General features: G+C 36.4%; 1 protein-coding gene across 4 annotated transcripts; it reads left to right on the forward strand.

Annotated features, from left to right (window-relative positions):
• The first annotated feature begins 5 nt into the window (after window positions 1–5).
• Window positions 6–12,663, forward strand: LIAS (lipoic acid synthetase). Of its 4 annotated transcripts, XM_006188975.3 has the most exons (11): window positions 24–161; window positions 1,126–1,298; window positions 2,273–2,366; window positions 2,981–3,061; window positions 4,885–5,041; window positions 5,128–5,185; window positions 6,642–6,770; window positions 8,411–8,556; window positions 9,212–9,282; window positions 9,982–10,093; window positions 12,012–12,663. In XM_006188975.3, the coding sequence occupies exons 1-11, from the start codon at window positions 117–119 to the stop codon at window positions 12,062–12,064; spliced, it is 1,119 nt and encodes a 372-aa protein (XP_006189037.1). In that variant the 5' UTR covers window positions 24–116; the 3' UTR covers window positions 12,065–12,663. The 4 variants fall into 4 exon arrangements, with proteins under 4 accessions (XP_006189038.1, XP_032351949.1, XP_032351965.1 ...); XM_006188976.3 differs by lacking the exon at window positions 6,642–6,770 and having other exon boundaries at window positions 6–161; window positions 12,012–12,064; XM_032496058.1 differs by lacking the exons at window positions 9,982–10,093; window positions 12,012–12,663 and adding an exon at window positions 9,557–9,963 and having other exon boundaries at window positions 6–161.
• Window positions 12,664–19,373: the final 6,710 nt, after the last annotated feature.

The raw sequence follows: 19,373 nt of genomic DNA on the forward strand, positions 1-19,373 counted from the left end.
CAGCTCAAGTTCCACTGGGTCAGTCAGCTTGTCTGTCATAAAGCGAGCGACGGTTTGTCCTTCGCTTTTCCCGGGAATTAGTGATTGCTCAGCCCTGTTAGAGAAAAGACAGCAGGATGTCTTTACGCTGCGGGGGCGCCGTCCGCACCGTGAGCCCCCGGGTGAGCGGCGGTGCGAGCAGGATGAGGGCGTGGGGTGGGAGGGTTCTTCTCCCTTTAGATCACCCAATAATGCCAGCACTGAGTGTTTACTTGTAGCCAGGTACCGTTCTAAAGCTTTTTTTCATGTGGTGTCTCATTTAATTCTTCCGATACTCCCAGGAAGTAAAATCTCTGGCGTTGGTTTGTCTATAGGTCTCTCTGGCCGGCGCTGAGAGCTTTCTTGCTTGATCAGTGATTTGTACTCTGTATTTACTGGAGCACTGCAGTGAGCCCTCCAAGTTACTACTTTATGTTGGGCTCTTCCTGTGTACTAGACAACACTGCGGGCGATTAAAACACAAATGTGTGTTCTAGGCTTGAGGGGGAGACCTGGGCAAGTACAGTGACAATCGTGCAGCACTCTAACTGCACTTTTTTTTTTTTAATTGTTGAAGGTTCTTTTGCGTTACAAGTACTGACTCTTGAGTGTTACAGTATTTTGCCTGTCTTGTACATTGTGTATTCAAATCTAGAAGCCGATGGCTTCCTGTAGTCAACAAATATATATTGAATGACTTCCTTGTTCAAACACAGCATGTAACCTAGAAAATTAAAACGTTAGGTTTGGTTTCCCAAAACTCTTACATCTTCTCCTGTATTTGCAGTTTGAACTTGAAAGACAGACTTTTAGTACCTAAAAGGGTTATATTAAAGTGTGACATGTTAGCCAGTTCCAAAGGCTTCCAAATTTATTCTAAATCTAGCAGGAAATGGTTGGCTCCCATTCTCCTTTAGATTTGGTTTGTTCCCCTTAGGTCCTCTTTAATCTTAGATTCTAAGCTCCTACACAGAGCTTGTAAATAATTTTTACATAATTTCCGAATCCATTCTCTGACTTTACCCTTACTTTTAGTTATGAAGATAGGTTAAGACTTAATTATTCCAAACGCCACTAAATAAATGTCATAATGATCTCTTTCTTTAGGTATTTGGAAGTTATTTACACAGTCCAGTCAGAGCAGTAAGTTCCTTGCCAGATAAAAAAAAGGAATTTTTACAGAATGGACCAGACCTTCAGGATTTTGTGTCTGGTGATCTTGCAGACAAGAGCACCTGGGATGAATATAAAGGAAACTTAAAACGCCAGAAAGGAGAAAGGTAATTGAAATTTTGAGGTAATTACAATGTCCCATGCCTTCATTGTGCATTATTTTTAGATTAACCAAGCCCTTGAAAATATTTTTAAACAGCTTGTTAAATTTAGCTAAAAATCATTAGAAAGAAGTAATAACAGATATAGACTGAACAGGTAAGTAGGTGAAATTGTTGGAATCCTTTTCTTTTCTCTGTGCCTTCTGACAGTTTTTCTTAACCTTCCTAGGGCTTAGCCATCCTATACATCCATCTCCCATTTTCCATCCAGCAACAAATTTCTTTAGAGAGCAAAGATTATCACCTTGCTGCTAGTCTATGAGACTTTGATAAGTTTTTTTTTTATAAATTTTTTTATTGTTGCTAGATGTTATCATCTAACTTACTGCTTCTTCTAGTCATTGTACAAATGACCTATGGATAGCTTGCTTTAATTTAAAAGAATGATGAGAGAATTTCATGTGGAGTAAACTGTTTTGAGAAATATTTTACCCAACAACTTCTAGATCACAGGTGGGTGGAATTCAAGGGGAACCTGAGGATACATAGTCTTTCCTCTAAGTTTCAGATTCTTTCCATTTAATACCTATCAAAATCTGGAATGCAGAGCAGAAATTACACTTGTGGGATCTCTCCTTACTCATATTACCCAATGGGGAATGAGATGTTCAAAACGTCCTCATTTTTTAAATTTGGATGGTGTTCTTTGTGCCTTTGCATAAGATAGACATGAGAATAGTTAGATATTCCCTGCCTGCGTGTCTCTGTTAGACACAATTATGGGTGTTTTCTACAGTGGTTTAAGCAAACCTAAATTTGATTCTCTGTTATTACTCCTATGGCAGAAATTAAAGGGTTAATCCAGGATTATGGTGAAAAAATTCTTAACTAGAAATTGTAATAGAGGAAGGTAACATCAAAGCTGTGTAATTATTTGATAACATATTTGTTAATGCATAATTATGTTTGGCTTTCCTCAGATTAAGACTACCTCCATGGCTAAAGACAGAGATTCCCATGGGGAAAAATTACAATAAACTGAAAAATACATTGCGAAACTTAAATCTCCATACAGTAAGTTGTCAAAGGGTTAAATATCCCTCTACTAAGAGCCATAATGTTACCATATATGTAACTTAAAAATTAGTAAAATATGTACCTTTAACAGCAAGGAAACTAAACAAAGATGTTTAGTAATATGTTATTCTCAGTAATGGAAATACATTTTAAAATTATTTTCCCTGTGAAAGAAACAATTAATTGTATTTCTTAACCTCTCACCAATAGTACAAAAAAAATTCTTTTTCTGCTGCTTATGGAATGGGTTTTGTTTGTTTGTTTTATATCACAAATTAAGTACATTTCCCACAAATTTGTGGGGAAAAGTATATTAAATGTGAAACATCATATGCACAATCTCAAATGTTTAACTGTTAAATCACTTGAACAGTTCAATATATACCCTTGCAGACCTTTTTCTTTGCACATGTAAAATAGATACAATCATATAGTTTTTAATTTAAGCATGGAATCCTAACACCTATATAGTTTTGCAGTTTAATGGCATTTTTGAATAGTGAATTTCTTCATATATATGCTGTAAAGAATGTAAATACCTGATCACTAATTTGCTCAATTGTTGAATATTTTTTTCAACCTGATTGTATTCGGTTCCCTTTTACACACAGGTGTGTGAGGAAGCTCGATGTCCCAATATTGGAGAGTGCTGGGGAGGTGGAGAACATGCCACCGCCACAGCCACTATCATGGTAAGGCCAGCCTCAGATTCTAAAGCTTTAGTCTACAAACTGAAAGGAAATACTTTATGTCTTTCTCCTACAAATGTGCATTATGAATCTCTGATGAGATTTTTTGGTTTCATATGAGTTTATAAGAAATGTGGAAAAAAATCTGACAGAATAATCCAGCCTGTTATGATTGCACCCTTCTTGCATACGTCTATTGTGATTCTTCCCTCTACCTGATAGTTAATCGTATGCTGCCTTGAGATCGCCATTCTATTAATTTTTGGAAATAGTGTTCATGATTGCTTAAATTGTTATTCATGTTGCCCCCAAATAACAAGTGTTTATTTTTCTCTCTCATGGGTCTTTCAGTTGACCTGTGTTCAGCAGATCTTGACTGGGCTAAATTGGACTCCAGGAAGTAGGTTGGGTTCAGATCTACTCTACAGAGCTTTCTCTCATTGTTCCAGCAGCTCTCCAAGGCATATTCTTAACATGGGAAATGGAAGGAGCACAAGAGAGCAAGCCAACCATCTAAAGCACTTTTGAGGCTTCTGCTTGGTCATGTCTACTATCATTCTGTTGGCCAAATTAAGCCACATGGCCAAGCCAGACATCAATGGGGTTAGAAGCATAAGTTCCCCAACCAGTAGGCGGGCCCTGCAAGTTACATGGAAAAGGGTGAGATGTAATCTTAATATGGTGGAGTAAGAAGTGGGATTAGCCATTCAGTCTACCATATTTACTTACCCATAGGGGTTTGGAGATTGAGGTATTGGGTTAAATCTAAATTATGTGCAACTGAAAGTTCCTGCTTGCCTGGGAATATCTGATAAGCTGTTGAGTTGTACCAGCAGGAGACTATTTACATGAAGAACTGAGGATTGAGGATTCTTATGAGATAGAGCTCCTTCTGGAATAATACAGAGCTGGCCATAGAGCTTATCCAAGTTATACAACATCAATTCTTGAAGAAAGGAGTGGTTCTGAATACTCCGTGAAGGGACTGGTTTCATCCCTTGCCCAGTCCCGTTCTCCACTGTTGACTCATTACTGGTTCCTGGGAAGACTTCATTGTTTCAGTAAAATTCTGTGAGACATTGGCCCTAATTACCCTTGGCAGTGAATCCCCTCTGAGAGAGTTAAACATAAAGGGGAAGAATTGCTTTCTCCTCAGTCACAACCCCTCCTGTGGAGCTTTGAAACTCCATTGGCCCCAGAACATATGCAGTGGCTGTACTTGGCCAGGGGCAGAGCATCGTAGTGACCTGTGGTGGCAGAAGCGGTGTCTGGAGAAACAGCAGTACACATAGGAAACAGATTATAAAGTTTTTATGTGTTTTCTCTTTCATCTTTAACATCTGGAGCTGTGCCTTCTGTTTAATTTTCACAGGCATCTGCATGTTGGTGTGTTAATTGAATATTTTGTTCCTTTTAAAATCATTTTTGTTAGTATTAAATAGATACAAAAGAATCTTTATAGCTTATTAGTTTATGTGTAAGTTATAAAGATTACCAGTACAACAGACACTGACACTCACCTCCAGTTTGAGAGTAGAACATTGGTCTTAGCTTTGAACCCCTCTGTGCATCTCTTCCCAGTCACTTCCCCTTTTGAAAAAGGGAAAATCCTTAATGCTGCTTTTAATTCTGAGCTTATCATTTCCTTTTCTTTCTGGTTTTACCATATATGTTTGTATTTCTTAACTATGTTGTTTAGCCTTGAATGTTTCAAATTTCTTACAAACAGAATCAAATTGTTCATTCATTGCAACTTTATTCTCTCAACATTACATTCTTCAGGGTCATCTGCTTATTTGATTTAACTTGTAACATCTCTGTTCTAGTTGATGGGTGACACATGTACAAGAGGTTGTAGATTTTGTTCTGTTAAAACTGCAAGAACTCCACCTCCACTAGATGCCAATGAGCCCTACAATACTGCAAAGGCAATTGCTGAGTGGGGTCTGGATTATGTTGTCCTGACGTCTGTGGATCGAGATGGTTAGTGCGTCATCATTGCCTCTTCCAGAAATTGGCTCTTACTAAGTTGTGATGTCATCTTAAGCAGTGGACTCTTTTGTTTCTAGATATGCCTGATGGGGGAGCAGAGCACTTTGCAAAGACTGTGTCTTACTTAAAGGAAAGGTACTTGTTTTTGCATTTGCTTGTGTAATTTGAGGACTTTTTCTGACTCATAAATTCAGTTTATTTAAGGTCTTTACCTTAAAGCAGTGGTTATTAACCTTTTGGGGGGTTATAAGCCTTTCTGATAATCTGCTGGAAATTATGTAGCCTCTTCTCCAGAAAAAATATATTGAAACATACAGGTCCGTATTTGCAGAAATTTTAGGGATACAGAAGCACAGACTTACTCATGGACCTTTAGTGCACAGAACCCCTCCTTCATATTTGAGTATCAATCTAAACTCTGAGTAATTTTATAAGAAAGGTAAAACTGCAATCTTCCTAGCACTGATTTTAAATAAATAATCATCTAGAAGTAGTTAGGATAGGGTAAGCTCATGTTGTTAGAATATGTAATCTCGATATAAATGTTATCAACATTGGTAGGCCCTGGGAATTTTACCCATAACCCACATTTTATTAATGTTTAATCCCGTCTATTTAAAAAGCATTAAAAAAGGCATTTATGTTCATTTCCTACAGCTTATTACTAGTCTAGCACCTAGCACACTCAGTAAATGTGTTTTTCAGTGACTCTCCAATATTTTCTATGTTTTTAATAGTTCATCTTAAAAAATTTTTGTTTCCAACCCCCTAGATTGATTTCACAAACTACTAATGGGTTTCAACTTGCAGTTAAGAAAACAGTGAGTTATAGGGTGTGTATGTGGTCCTTTATACATTTGTTCTCTCATGTTCTTTCATGAAACAGCTCCCCAAAAAACTTGGCAATTGGGTTTGTGAAAAAATTTGTCAGCTGTCCTAGTCATTTCTACTGCTTGTCAAAGGGAACAGCTCTATGACCCAGTTCACATTTTTATGCTTGAATGCATAGATATATAGCCAGAATATAAATAGGAAGATTAATGTTTAGCTTGTATTTCATTTAAGCAAAGCTCATGACTCAGCAACTCAGAAAGTAGTTTTTAAAGACCATAGCACTTGTGAAATACTTGCCTAGAGGAAGGGAGGAGGGCACTATTTGAATTTTAAAATAAATCAAAGTTAAAGCAATCAGCATTCATATCCACATAAGAAATATCCCAATTTACTTTCTAAAAAAATTATTTTATATTTAATGTTTTAATATTTATATTTTAATTTCTTTAATTTTATTTTTTAATACCTGCTTAATAAAGTTTAAAAGTATATGATCCCAAAATTTATTCTGATCATTATTTTCATGCAGATGTATTTTAACCACAATGTATATATTATTTGATGTTCTAGGTTTCTTTGTTTTAATTCCATTTAACAGTTCATATGTAAACATTTGTATGTTCATGCTGTTCTTGGCAAGGTTCTAAAGCTTACTGTGTTGAAACTGATACTGAATGGGTACTGGTGATTTCTATTTTAAGCAACAGTTACATCAGTTCTTTTCCTCAGTGTGATACTTCTCTCTTTTTCACCATAGGAATCCAAAAATTCTCGTGGAGTGTCTCACCCCTGATTTCCGAGGAGATCTTAAAGCAATAGAAAAAGTTGCTCTGTCAGGGTTAGATGTATACGCACATAATGTAGAAACAGTTCCAGAATTACAGAGGTGATTCCATGTACAGAGTGGTGTTGGGAAGGGTCAGAATCTGCTGTATTTCCTCACTTTTTTCAGGGGAGAACTTTGTAATTGTCTTCTATAAAGTGAACTTTCTTTTTTAAACAAAAACAGTGTGTATCTGTTAAAGAAAAATCAGAAAATGTAGCCAACAAAAAAAAGGGTGTAAATATCACCCATAATATTTCTACCCAGTAATATCAATCACTAACATCTAAGTGTATATATACTTACATAGTTATATATGTGTATGTACTTAGGTACACATATATAGTGAGCATCTTTTTTTTCTTTCTTTTTTTAAGTATCATATTGCAAATGCCAATGCAAATTTGCAAATGCAAATTTTTTACAAAGAACAGTTTTCAAAAAGGAAGAATTATGCAAGAGCAATTGCTTTGATTTTAGTTCTTAAAAAAAACTTTAAAAAATGCATTTAGCACTAATATATGCAATAATCGATGCTGAAGAAAAACATGTAGATGTATTTTCAATCTCTTTTAAAAAGTAGATACTATGCTTTCTTACTCTTCCTAATAATTTTAGAGGTTAGGAATAATTACAGATTGTTATTCCACATCAATGACTATATTCATATTTCAGAAAAATGAAAATTTTCAGGCGAGATTAATACATTTATTTTCATTATTTTAATAAAGCATTTGGTGGTGATTTTATGAGGTTCTACACATTATTCTGTGTCATAGAAAGAAGTATGATAAACAATAACCAGCATTTCCACCAAATCATAAGTAAACATTAGGGAGCATAACAAATTCAGTGCAGAAATACTTTAAAAAAGTAGTTACTTTCCTATCAGTTTTGTGGTTATTTTTAAATTCATAAATTTGTTTCCTCTCTTCCCTGTGAACTAATCTCTGATTAAGAATGACAACCATAGCAACAAATCAATTACACAAAATAAAGGTGTGTTAGAATTCAAATGAATGCTGGTTTAACCTCATCGACTTTCTGCCCTTTGGGCATTGTTGCCATTTAAACCTTGATGGTTTGGCCCCTGTTGAAGTCTAGCACACAGCCTGTTCCAACCCTGTCACATCTCATGATACCACCATAAGTGGATGCCAGGTTCTCTGGTTTCATTTAAGAAACATTATCCTTTCCAGTGAAAATTCCAGAATCGTGCATATTTACCTAAGTGATGTCAATGTTGTATACACACCAGCAGAGGGCAGCTTAGTCTTTAGAAAAGAAATGAACATGAAAGTTGCAGTTGTCTGAAATGTGGGTTCAGGTTCAACAGCTTTTTCTTTGTTCAGTACTGAGATTTTCTTCCACTTTTTTCCCCTTCTCTCTTGACTGCTGCTTGTAATCACTTACTCTCAGCTTCAGAACTCTGGTTTCTCAATGAGGAATTTATAACCTGAATTACTTCCATTCTAGTTTTCTCTGCTCCAGGCTTTAAGTCTTTAAAGCCAACAGAGGTGGGGGCCCAGAGAAGCCTTATTTTCTTTCCTAAAGTAACAGTTGGTCATTTGTGCACAAATGAACCATACGATATAACATAATGTCCAGAATGTACTTTTCTGGTCTTACAGGTTGTTTGCATAATTACGTACTTAGTTGAGCTTCTGGTTATTTTTGCTGACAACAGCCCTGCTGTTTTCAAGGAAAGTTCGTGATCCCCGGGCCAGTTTCGACCAGTCCCTACGTGTACTGAAACACGCCAAGGAGGTTCGGCCTGATGTAATTTCTAAAACGTCTATAATGTTGGGTTTAGGTGAGACGGATGAGCAAGTATATGCAACGATGGAAGGTAAAGACATTTAAAAGTGAAAACTTTTCCACGTAATTTGAGTAATAGTAGAAACCCCATTTTAAAGGACCTGTTATGCTTCCTCCATAGTCTCAGTGAAAGTACCATAAGAACAAAGTACGCAGTGTGTAGTTATAAACCGCAGCATAAAAAGGGAAGGAAGTGTGTTTTCTTAGAACTTGATGGACTGATGTGCAGGAAGATCAGGATATGAACTTTGCATCCCATTTAATTCCCTACCCTTTTATCAAGTAAAAACATGATTTGTTCACTTTTCTTATTCGGTCATCAGACAGCTTTTGAGCACTAGCCAGGTACCAGGAGCTCTGGCGAGCACTGACAATTCACAGACTAGAAGGTTCCAGGTTCCAGGCCTTTGAGGGAGAGCCTGCTACTGCACAGTCACGTAACGTGATGTGCTTTGGACTTTGCTGATCCTTAGTCCATTAAGTCCACTTACTTTGTTATTCTTGAGCTTCTTAAATTTTAAAATATGAAAACTTATTTTACCTGAAGGTCCTTGGCCAACCTGCGATTATTTATTGATTCAAGAGTAATAAGTACAAATAGTAATTAAAAGCTGCTCTTTACAACAGCGCATGCAGGTAGCTCTGTGAAAACACCTGCTAACGCAACATGTGCTCTTCTCCTGTAGCGCTTCGTGAGGCAGATGTGGACTGTCTGACTTTAGGACAATATATGCAGCCGACAAAGCGCCACCTTAAGGTACAGCTACCATGAATTACCAAATGTTTATTGGTAATTTGAATTAAGTCTTTATTTTCATAGCTAAAATTAAGAGCTGCTGACTTTTTAGTATAGCGTTCCATGTATCTTTCCAAGTTCCAGTTTGCATTTTATTATCTGCATAAAGCAGCTACACTGGCACTTACTTATTCCCCCCAAAATTGTATGACTTAAATAAACATACAGAAAAAAAGGTTTTTTAAGTTGGGAAATGGCATTCATTCACACTTGGTGACCTTGTGATTTGTTTTAGAGTTATATGAGAGCCAGAGGTGAAGTAAGAAAGAAAAGTCAGTCTTCCTATCTCTATATTGGACATTTATTCATTCATTCAAGAAACTCTTCTTAAGTAGTGACCATGTACCAGACACAGTGCTAAGCAGAAGATCACAAGATGAGTAACAGTCTTGTCCTCCAGAATCTTACAGGCATGACTAATTCTTAATTATACCTGTTAGTCAATAAAGGAATGATACAGATGTAATCTCTACGGATAATCTCATTTTCCTTCTCTGTCTTTTGGAATAGCTAATATAGTACAGAATTGATATGTTTCCCCTCCTTGCTAATTCACTGTAATTATGTTCTGGCAGAGTGGCCAACAAGTAGATTTTCTATAGAACCAAGGTGATTTAGGAAAATTCTAGAATCTTATCAGAACCAAATCTTCAAATCTAGGTTGAGGAATACATTACTCCTGAAAAATTCAAGTACTGGGAAAAGGTAGGAAATGAACTTGGATTTCATTATACTGCAAGTGGTCCTCTTGTGCGTTCTTCATATAAAGCAGGTGAGTTAGACTACAGGGGATGATTTTATTTAGACCATAATTTTAAGCATTAAAATTAGAATAGCTGTGATTGCCTTTTGTGGTAGGAAAAAAGGCTTTTTCTGGAACATCCTTAAGAGCTTTGCACCATAAGAGTGTCTATTTGACTGCATTGCTGCTTGCACCATTAATGTATTTGTGTTTTTCCTCGTAGAAGCAAAAGAAAAGAAATCATAAGATCATTTTCTCTATAGAAATGTTTGGTGTAATTTTATTAGCTACAATGCTATTTTTTACCTTTGTAATTTCAGCTCTTATTTTGATCAGTAGCTTGAGATGACTTATGAAAATAAAAGCCTTTTCCAAAAGATAAAAAGTCATATGATAATGCCACCAAAAGGTCTGTAAAAACATATCTGAAAGTTGAATTTAATCCAAAAAACATTTATTGTGTTTCCCTTGCAGATTGGACTTAATAATTATAATTGTTTGAAAAATAAACAGCTGGTTATTTTTTGGTTATGTCTAAACTATGTTATTACTATTAATGATCTTTTAAATGGCTGTGTTACATTTTGAGGTCTAAATAATAGATATGTTTAATTAGACATAAATTCTATTTGTAAAAATTAATGTTTAAGTAGTAGTAATATTCATTGTGTTCCCATAAAGAAATTGAAGACATTTTAATGTACTAACAACAGCTTATTCTAGTTATGAAACCCAAGAATTTGATTCAACACTGATTGACAGGATGTGGGGACTTTGGAAACCAATAATTATAAGTGATTTATTCTTCTTTAAGCAGTGCTGCTGGCAAACTAAAAATGTATATAAAGGTTAGAACCAACATCAGCTTCCATAGTGGTTGAAGTAGAATAATATCATTTGAAAGGAGTTTTTAATTTCTGTTGGGTTTTTTACTGTTATTTCGTGTTGAGGGTTTTTTGGTTTGGTTTGGTTTGGTTTTTGTAAGGAGAATTTCTAACATTTATGAGGAAGAGAATTATGAACTCTTTATTGCTTTTAAAATTACTAGTACAAGATCAAATTATGGAATGTAGAGCCTTAGATTCAGATGATCAATTAAGATCTGATAATACAGTTCTACTCTTATCAGACGTCGGCGAGCTCAGTGTAGGGCAGCATGGGTTACTCGCTCCATTACTTGGCTAGGTTATGAGCCTTGGGATTCTTGGTGATTGTGTACAGATACAATCATTGCAACTCTACTCATATATTAAGACGACAAAAAGTTCATCAAATTCCTCATAAGGTCAGTGCTGAGCTCTGCCAATAAACATTGAACCATGATGTAACAGTGATAGACTAAATGGAACCCTAATGACCTGAAAAGTGATGAAAATGCCCCACCCAAGCAGCTAACTTATTGCACAGGCACAACTTACAGGATAGAGAAAAAGCAAGTCCATTATAAATGAAGAGTTCTTGCTTCCCTAAAGGGGAATAAGCTAAAGAGATTCCATCAGATGAATCTGCTCAGCTGCAGTGAGGTCTGCGTTATAAACATCAGTCCAGGCTAATAATGTAGAAGAATTGCTCTCTGAAATGAATTCTGCCAACAGTAGTACTTTGTCAGTGATGAGGAACAGATAGTGCTCATAAAGTGGAATAAATGTACAGAAGCACTGCATAGATACAATAGAGTCACCCTTTATAATATTGAGTTACTAGAAAGAATGATATTAGAAACTGTATAATAAAAAATTTTTTTAAGAATAATGACTAATCATTATGGTTGGGGAAAGGGTCAAAGATACAAGGGATGTATAAGGTTAGAAAATTATTGACATTGAGATTTGAGAAGAGAGAAACACCAGTAAATACAGAAGTCTTCTTTAAAGGGGAACACTGAAGTATAATTATTATGAATTGTACTTTAAATTGATAGTAATGTATTTTTATTTTTCTTGAATAGGTGAATTTTTCCTGAAAAATCTAGTGGCTAAAAGAAAAACAAAAGCCCTGTAACACTTAACAAGATGTTCAAGATCACAGAAATTTTTAAAATGTGATTCCAGTTGGTAACAGAGGTGATGGTAAAATGGCTAGACTTAGACATGTCCAGGTCTTTTTGTTTTAAGAAAAATGTCAATAAGCTATGCATGTTTAATTATTGTAATTCATCTGACTTTTAACGTATCTTCTTTGTCCCAGTAAATAATTGCTTGTTATGATATAATCATAAACATCTTTGTAAGAGTCTGCTGTTAACAGTATAATTTTAAAAACACATTAAAAACTTCTAGAAAATCTTTTAAGCCTCTGTTACCTATGCATCATTGTCACATTTCATTTCTGAAGTGACATACTGTGATGAGTCAATATAGATTGAGACTGTGATCAGTTTGCTTATAATTCGCATACATCCTTTGCGTAGTAGTATAACATCATTGGAATAATTTAGAAAAGCTTAAGAGTTTCAGGGTTGATTCTTCACATTGATATGACTAATTTAGACCTGCAAAATAATTTTATATTGATTACTTGTTGAGAATCTCTGTGAAACCAGGACCATGATGTTGTCCAGGATGGGGAAATAAAACCTAAGAATAAAATATTAACTCTCATTTTATAGTAGTTTACTACATCTCATGCACTACTCATTTTATTCCTCGTATCACTCTGGTGAGGTGGTTGTATTCTGTGATGGTAATGACCTGAAGGATGAATTTCTTTCCTAAGTATTAGAACTCAAATTCATCTTTTCACTCTGAATCCTATTTTTGTCCTATATCTCACAAAGGAAGTATTTAGGTGGGAATGTTGTAAAATATGTAATGTGGGTAACCAGTTCTGTTTTGAATTTTTAAGTATATAATTAATTTTTAAAATAAAATGTGTAACTGAAAATTAACTATCTTTTAATTTAACTCAGGAGAGCCATATATACTCTGACTCACTTTCCTTATAGATCCTAATAAATTTTACTGTGTAAAATTAACCCCATCAACTTTAAATTTTAACATCTCTAGCAACTACTCTTCTTAAAATTTATTATTTTACAGGAAAAATGGATTACTTTTCAGACTGGTTTTGTAACATAATCTGATGTTTCCTCATTTTGCACAGTGTGGGCAAATGGTATTGAAATATTTTAGTAAAAAAATCATTTTGTCACGCGGAATTTTCATGGAATCCCAATGTAAAATAATTTAAATGGCATTTTATTAGCACAAATGTATGTTAAAGATTCAGATTTGTAACAACTATACATAAAAATAATGAATGATACAATGAAGCTATTTTGATACAAATGTGAAATTGAGAGTCATGGATGACATTTGCCATCTTTGTCAGACCTCAGTGGTCTACTTATCCTTTTGTTTTTGATTACATAGTGTTGAGAAAAATTCTGACTGATGCAGCTAAGTATCAGTAAATTAGTAAATATTGGTAAATTTTTAAGAAATTAAAACATCTAGCAATCTCAGGATACTCCCCAATTAAATTTAATCCAAAAACCTGAAAGAGGCTTAGCAGGAAATATTCAAAGTGGAATCCAAAATAGTATCTCCAGAATTTGTTGTGCATCCATTCATTATTGCATAACTGACCATTATACCAAGACTAGAATATGTGACCAGTTGCCTGGGTCTTGCTGGACCTTTGAGTGTGGTGAACATGTGCTGTAGAGGTGTTGTCCCTTGCACTACTGCGTAAGAATGGACAGGCTCGAATTTGAAAAGGCAAAGGTAGTGCTTTGACCTTCCTCAACAATGATGCATTAAGAAGTGCATTTTGATGCACAGACATGGCAGGAGGCCTATACAAAATTTCTTGATTGGGCAGCACAAGTTAATGCATCAGTGGTCTCCAATGTGTTCAAATTTGGCATGTGCCCATTTCAGTACATCTGATCTTTTTCTTTCTGTAGCACAAATGGCATTTTTAAGAAAGTGAAAGTGACAAATGTGCATGGTTTTTAAGAAATTGACTAGTACAGGGGTCCCTGTCCCCTCTCCAACCACTGAATCAGCCAGCCCTGACACCCAGTTCCTATTTGGTGAAATAATATCTTTATTAATGAAACCAGTTTGAATAGGAGTTTCTCTTGCTTGAAGCCGAAAGCATCTTGACTTTTAGAGATAGTATCACTATTATTACATTAAGAAACATGAGCAAAAGAGTGAAAAATAACACCCAAAGAAAGATTTGGAATGTGAGTAGAGCAAAATAGCAGGAGCAGCAGCTGAGAGGGATGTGAGTACGTGCCCTTCACCCCCTGGGCACTCCCAGCCACTCAGAAGCTGCGCACACATATTTTAACAGATGTTTGTGCTAATAAAATACCATTTTAATTATTTTTTACTGGGCTTCTGTGAAAATTTCATTCGACAGTCATTCTCTTGCTAAAATTTTGACCACTACATCTTAATTTTCAAGAGCTCTTCTCTGATTATTCTTTTTTTTTTTTTTTTTTTAAATAGCATCCTGTTCTTGTTTCATGGCTACAGGTTCTTCCGTTTCTCTCTAAGGATAATTAGTGTTTTGAAGTTGTGGTTTTCTGCATTGAGCATTGTCTCTGTTTCCTTTGTTTGTTTTAGTCTCTGCCTTTTGTGTTGAAGGCTTTCCTTCAACTCCGTGGCTGTGCACTTTCACACTAAGTGATGAGCCACTCCAAAGCTGTTTGGAAGCTGGGGTGGAAGGGCTATGTAACTGATAGAGTTTCACTGTAGAGTGTTTAGGGGGTGAGCTGGGTTTCTCAATGAGTGATTCCCAAATGTCAGAATTATTTCCCTAAAGTCATTCGAGTTTTCAAAATAATAATTATAATCCTCAAGTCTTCTGCCTTGAGTGTTATAAACTTGGCTTCTGGCTTTCTCAGAGCCAAATGAGTAAAAGCAAGAGGGTAGGGGTGTGTGGGTCTCTGTTCAGTATGCAGGCTTTTATTTAGTTCCCTTCTTTCCAGGGAACAACACCCTCCCCAAGTCCGAAGCTTTCTGATTCTATTCCTCCTGAAAGTAAACCTCTAATGTCCCATGAGAGTAAGGAGTGGGAAAGATAGTTTCTTGGTGTGGGGTAGGGTAGAGACTTGGGTGCGTTTGACTCTTCCTTGTACAATCTTCTATCAAAGTCCCCTGTTTTTAGGCCCACACCTAAACCCCACCTCTTGTGGTATGTGGTGCCTCCAATTCTTGGGATCTTCTAAGGGGCCAATTACGTACATCCAGAAGGCAGTTCCTTGTCTGAGCACTGGAGTTTCTGCTTGCTTTTCTTTATAATAAGTTACTTAGCTTTCCATTGCTCTCCACCTTCTGAAAATTGGTGGACATTTCTCTTCTACCGGTGCCTCCTTTCCCATTTTTTGTCCTTGTCAGTTTATAGCTTTCTTATTCCTTTAGTGCCATTTTAGGAAAGTTCAGAGAGAATGAAAATAGTGCATATGGTTAATTCAACACAGATGACCAACAGTCCAGACAGTGCTCTGACTTGCTGGCTTTGCTTTAGGGCAAACTTGAAGATAGCTAGTGTTGGACTTAGAATGCATAAGGCTTTGTTTTGGTGCAGAACTGTACTTATTGCTGTAGTTCTCCCTAAACAGCTGAATCAGTTTCTTCAGCAAAGAACCCTCCCCTACTCCCACCTACCTTTTTTCCCCTTGACCCTGAGGGCTGGGAAAGGTAGTCACATGGGTGTAAATGCCAGGATATAAGTCATTGTGCCTCTGAGGTGGTGAGATGAGAAGGTTGACTGTTCAAGTTAAAGACTTAGGGTTAAGGCCCTAGCGTGTGCCCCTCTCCCACCTCCTTTTGGGTGGAGCTTCTGCTGTCCTGCTGGGTGTGCCTCCTCCTCTGGCCTTCACACCAATATTCCAGTTTATCCCTCCACCCTCCCCTTCCCACCCTGGTAACTATAGTTTGTTTTCTACGTCTGTGAATCTGTTTCTGTTTTGTAAATAAGTTCATTTGTGTTGGGTTTTTTTGTTTGTTTGATTGGTTGGGTTTTTTAGATTACACATATAATTGATATTATATGGTATTTTTCTTTCTCTTTCTGGCTTCACTTATTATGACAATCTCTTGGTCCATCCATGTTGCTGCAAGTGGCATTATTTTATTTTTTATGGTTGAATAGTATTCCATTGTGTGTGTGTGTATTATATATGTGTGTGTGTGTGTGTGTGTGTTTGTGTGTGTGTGTGTGTATATTACATACTACAATGGCTTTATCCAGTCATCTGTTGATGGACGTTTAGATTGCTTCCATGTCTTGGCTATTATATATAGTGCTGCTGTGAACATTGGGGTGCATGTGTCTTTTTTAATTAGCATCTCCTCTGATATATGCCCAGGATTGGGATTGCTGAATCATATGGTAATTCCATTTTTAGTTTTTTAAGGAACCTCCATACTGTTTTCCATAATGGCTGCACCAAACTGGAGCAGCCATCTTGAACTGTGAGATAAGAGACTTGTGTCAATGGTGGCAGAGCCCAGGTAAAGAAGCCTGAGCCCCTGGTGACTACGGAAGTGCCCTGGACCTCCATGTGTGAGAGAAATACATTTCTGTTCTGTTTAAGACACTTATCTTTTTAGTCTCTATTGAGCAGCCAAGTTTAAATACTAACTAATGTAATTAGTAAGCATGTTTATTCTAATGCCTTTAAAATTAACACCTATTAAAATTAAGAAAAATGTATATTCACCTAAAATAATCTCCCATGTTACTAGCGGTGTATTGTAAATGCATGTCTACAATGAGTAGTCTCTGACCTATATTCAGGGAAAAGGAAGGGAGGAAGGGAGCAAGAGGGCACTGTATCCAACCTATCCTCTGAAGTTTAAAGGTCCTTTAGAAGTATTATTTTGCAAGACTGGCACTAATGATGTAGTTCTTCCTGTGTTTTTGGTCTAAAACTTTAATACAGTGCCAGTGTATGAATAAACTAGATGGTAACATCTAGTTTGGGGCTGCAAGCTCTGGAAAGCTAGTTTCAGTCTCTTTAGTGTAACTAAGTTAATATCTTTTTTTTTTAAGAAAGTATATTTTAAAATGAAAACCTTCAGTGATTCCATTTATCATTTTAATCATTTTAAAGTATACACTTCAGTAGGATTAAGTATATTCACCATGTTGTGTAACCACTGGTATCTCCATTTTGACAATTAAATGAAGCCCAAACTTTAGCCTGAAGTTCAAGGCTTTCTACGGTCTCTCCTTAGTCTAAACTTCCAGTCTTCCCCAGCTATTCCTCTTCATGGTCCCTTCAATTCCAAGCAAAAAAGCAACTTGCTTTTCCCTAGAACCAGTCTGAATTTTCCTGCATACATCTTTTTGCTCCCATTGCTTCTGACACAGACTGCTCTTTTGACCCACCCTTCCCTGCTAAGGTCATGTCTATTATAAAGACACATCTCAAATACCAACCTGTCTCCAGGAAGTCTTCCTGTTTTCCTTGGCAGGAGTAAACTACCTTTGTACCCACATGGCATTTATGGCTATTTTCATATTTGCTCATGTGTCTTAGCGTCTCTGCAAGATTGCTGTCATTCATCTATGCCCTCCATTTCCTAGCACCTCACAGCATCTGCCTTATAGTGGGTACACAGACACCCGATTTGAAATAGTCTCAAACGTGAGAACAAGTGAATTTACATAGGAAACTAGGCCTTATTTTCAGTAGTTTGTCTGGAACCCTCCTTGCTCTTCCCCATCCCTAGACCCCTGCAGAACCTCAGACCCCTTTGTAGTAGGTGGGAGTCCCGGGGGAGGCGGGGAGGGGAAGGGCATGTACTCACGTCCTTCTCAGCTGCTGCTTATGCTGTTTTACCTTATCCGTCATCTGATTCTTCCCCTGGGATGCTATCCTGTCAGCCTGCTTAAGGCCTCATTGCTCCCTGTAGTAATACCTCTGAAATTAGGATGCTTTCAACTTCAGGTAAGAAAAGCTCCTACTTCATCTGTTGGGACTTTGAGCACGTTACTTAATCTTTCTAGCCTTCTGCCCTCCATCTGAAAATGAACACTGTTTAGTGTTACTGATTAAAATACATCACCTACTACTGTTTCCTAAACTCCAGTCAAAGGCCTTACATGAGGAATAGATGAGAAGGTGCACCTAAAGGGCTCAGCAGAGTGCCTGCCCTGTAAGTCTTTGTTAATTACTGTACTCAGTGATTCCAGAGCCTACATGTGGCTCTGGGTTAGTGGGACCAGCTTTTATAGTGCCTAACAGGAGTGTCCATCACCTGCCAGCCATTGCCAGTAAGATCTTTGTGTAAACATTGATCTCATGTAATCCACATAACAACTTTGAGTTAGGGATGAATTATCTCTATTTTATAGATGAGGAAAATAAGGCTTTTGGGTAACTTAGCCAAGATATCACTTGCTAATAAGTAATGCAATCAGGATTTAAAGCTGGAAGTCTTAAGTTGAATAACATAATTTCTGGAGAACACACTGTAGGAGAGAGATTTTACTTTCTTACATACCCTTTTGTATCTATTTGAATTTTTTAAAACCATGTCCATGTATTATTTTTGATTTTAAGTACTAGTTAATAATCTCACATAAAATATTAGCTAATAAAAATAGATATCTTGTATCAACTTTTAAAAACACACGGTCTTTAATTTCCTTAATAGGGGAAAACAAGGCTAACCATCTTCTTTCAACTTTTCACACAAAGGCCTCAAATTGCTGTTTAAGTTACCTGCCCAGTTACTGGGGTTTTTTTCCCCCATTATAGCCAGTTTACATGGCTCTATGAAATGTCTTTTGTATTTTCCCTCAGTTACCAATTCTCCTACCTTTTAATTAGTGTATTTTACGCATAACTATTTACTTATCAATCCTAGGCACTGACAGATCCTGCAACTTAAAACCAGTGCCTAATTTTATCTCCTTTAGGCAAGACATCTTTGGGTTATAATCCCTTTAATATAAGGTTATTAAACAGAATACAAGAATATTTTCAAGCAGAAATGTAAAGCAAATTCTAACTAATAAGCTCATCCTCACTTCAGTCTTATGGCTCATCTATGTTCAAATACTCTGGTGTTTGTCTCTTTCTGGTGTTTTGCTTCTGGTTCTCTGGTCTGCAAACTTTTGTCTTAAAGGGCCAGATAGCAATTTATATAACCACTTAAAATGAAATGTAAAAATGTAAAAGACATCTTTAGCTCACAGGCAGCTAGCTAGATTTGGCCCATGAGCTTTAATTTGCTGATACCTAGTCTATTTGCTAAATTCCCTCCCTTTCTTGCATCATTTAAAAGAACAATGTAATGCCCTTTTCTCAAAAAAGTAAGGAGTGATATTTTCCTATTTAATG

This window comes from Camelus ferus, chromosome 2 (genome assembly GCF_009834535.1).
Source record: "Camelus ferus isolate YT-003-E chromosome 2, BCGSAC_Cfer_1.0, whole genome shotgun sequence".
Classification (NCBI taxonomy): domain Eukaryota; kingdom Metazoa; phylum Chordata; class Mammalia; order Artiodactyla; family Camelidae; genus Camelus; species Camelus ferus.

Coding starts and splice junctions, on each gene's coding strand:
- LIAS (XM_006188975.3), top strand. CDS start 117: ATGTCTTTACGCTGCGGGGGCGCCGTCCGCACCGTGAGCCCCCGG. Junction 1,299..2,272: donor AAACGCCAGAAAGGAGAAAG/GTAATTGAAATT, acceptor GGCTTTCCTCAG/ATTAAGACTACCTCCATGGC. Junction 3,062..4,884: donor CCGCCACAGCCACTATCATG/GTAAGGCCAGCC, acceptor TCTCTGTTCTAG/TTGATGGGTGACACATGTAC.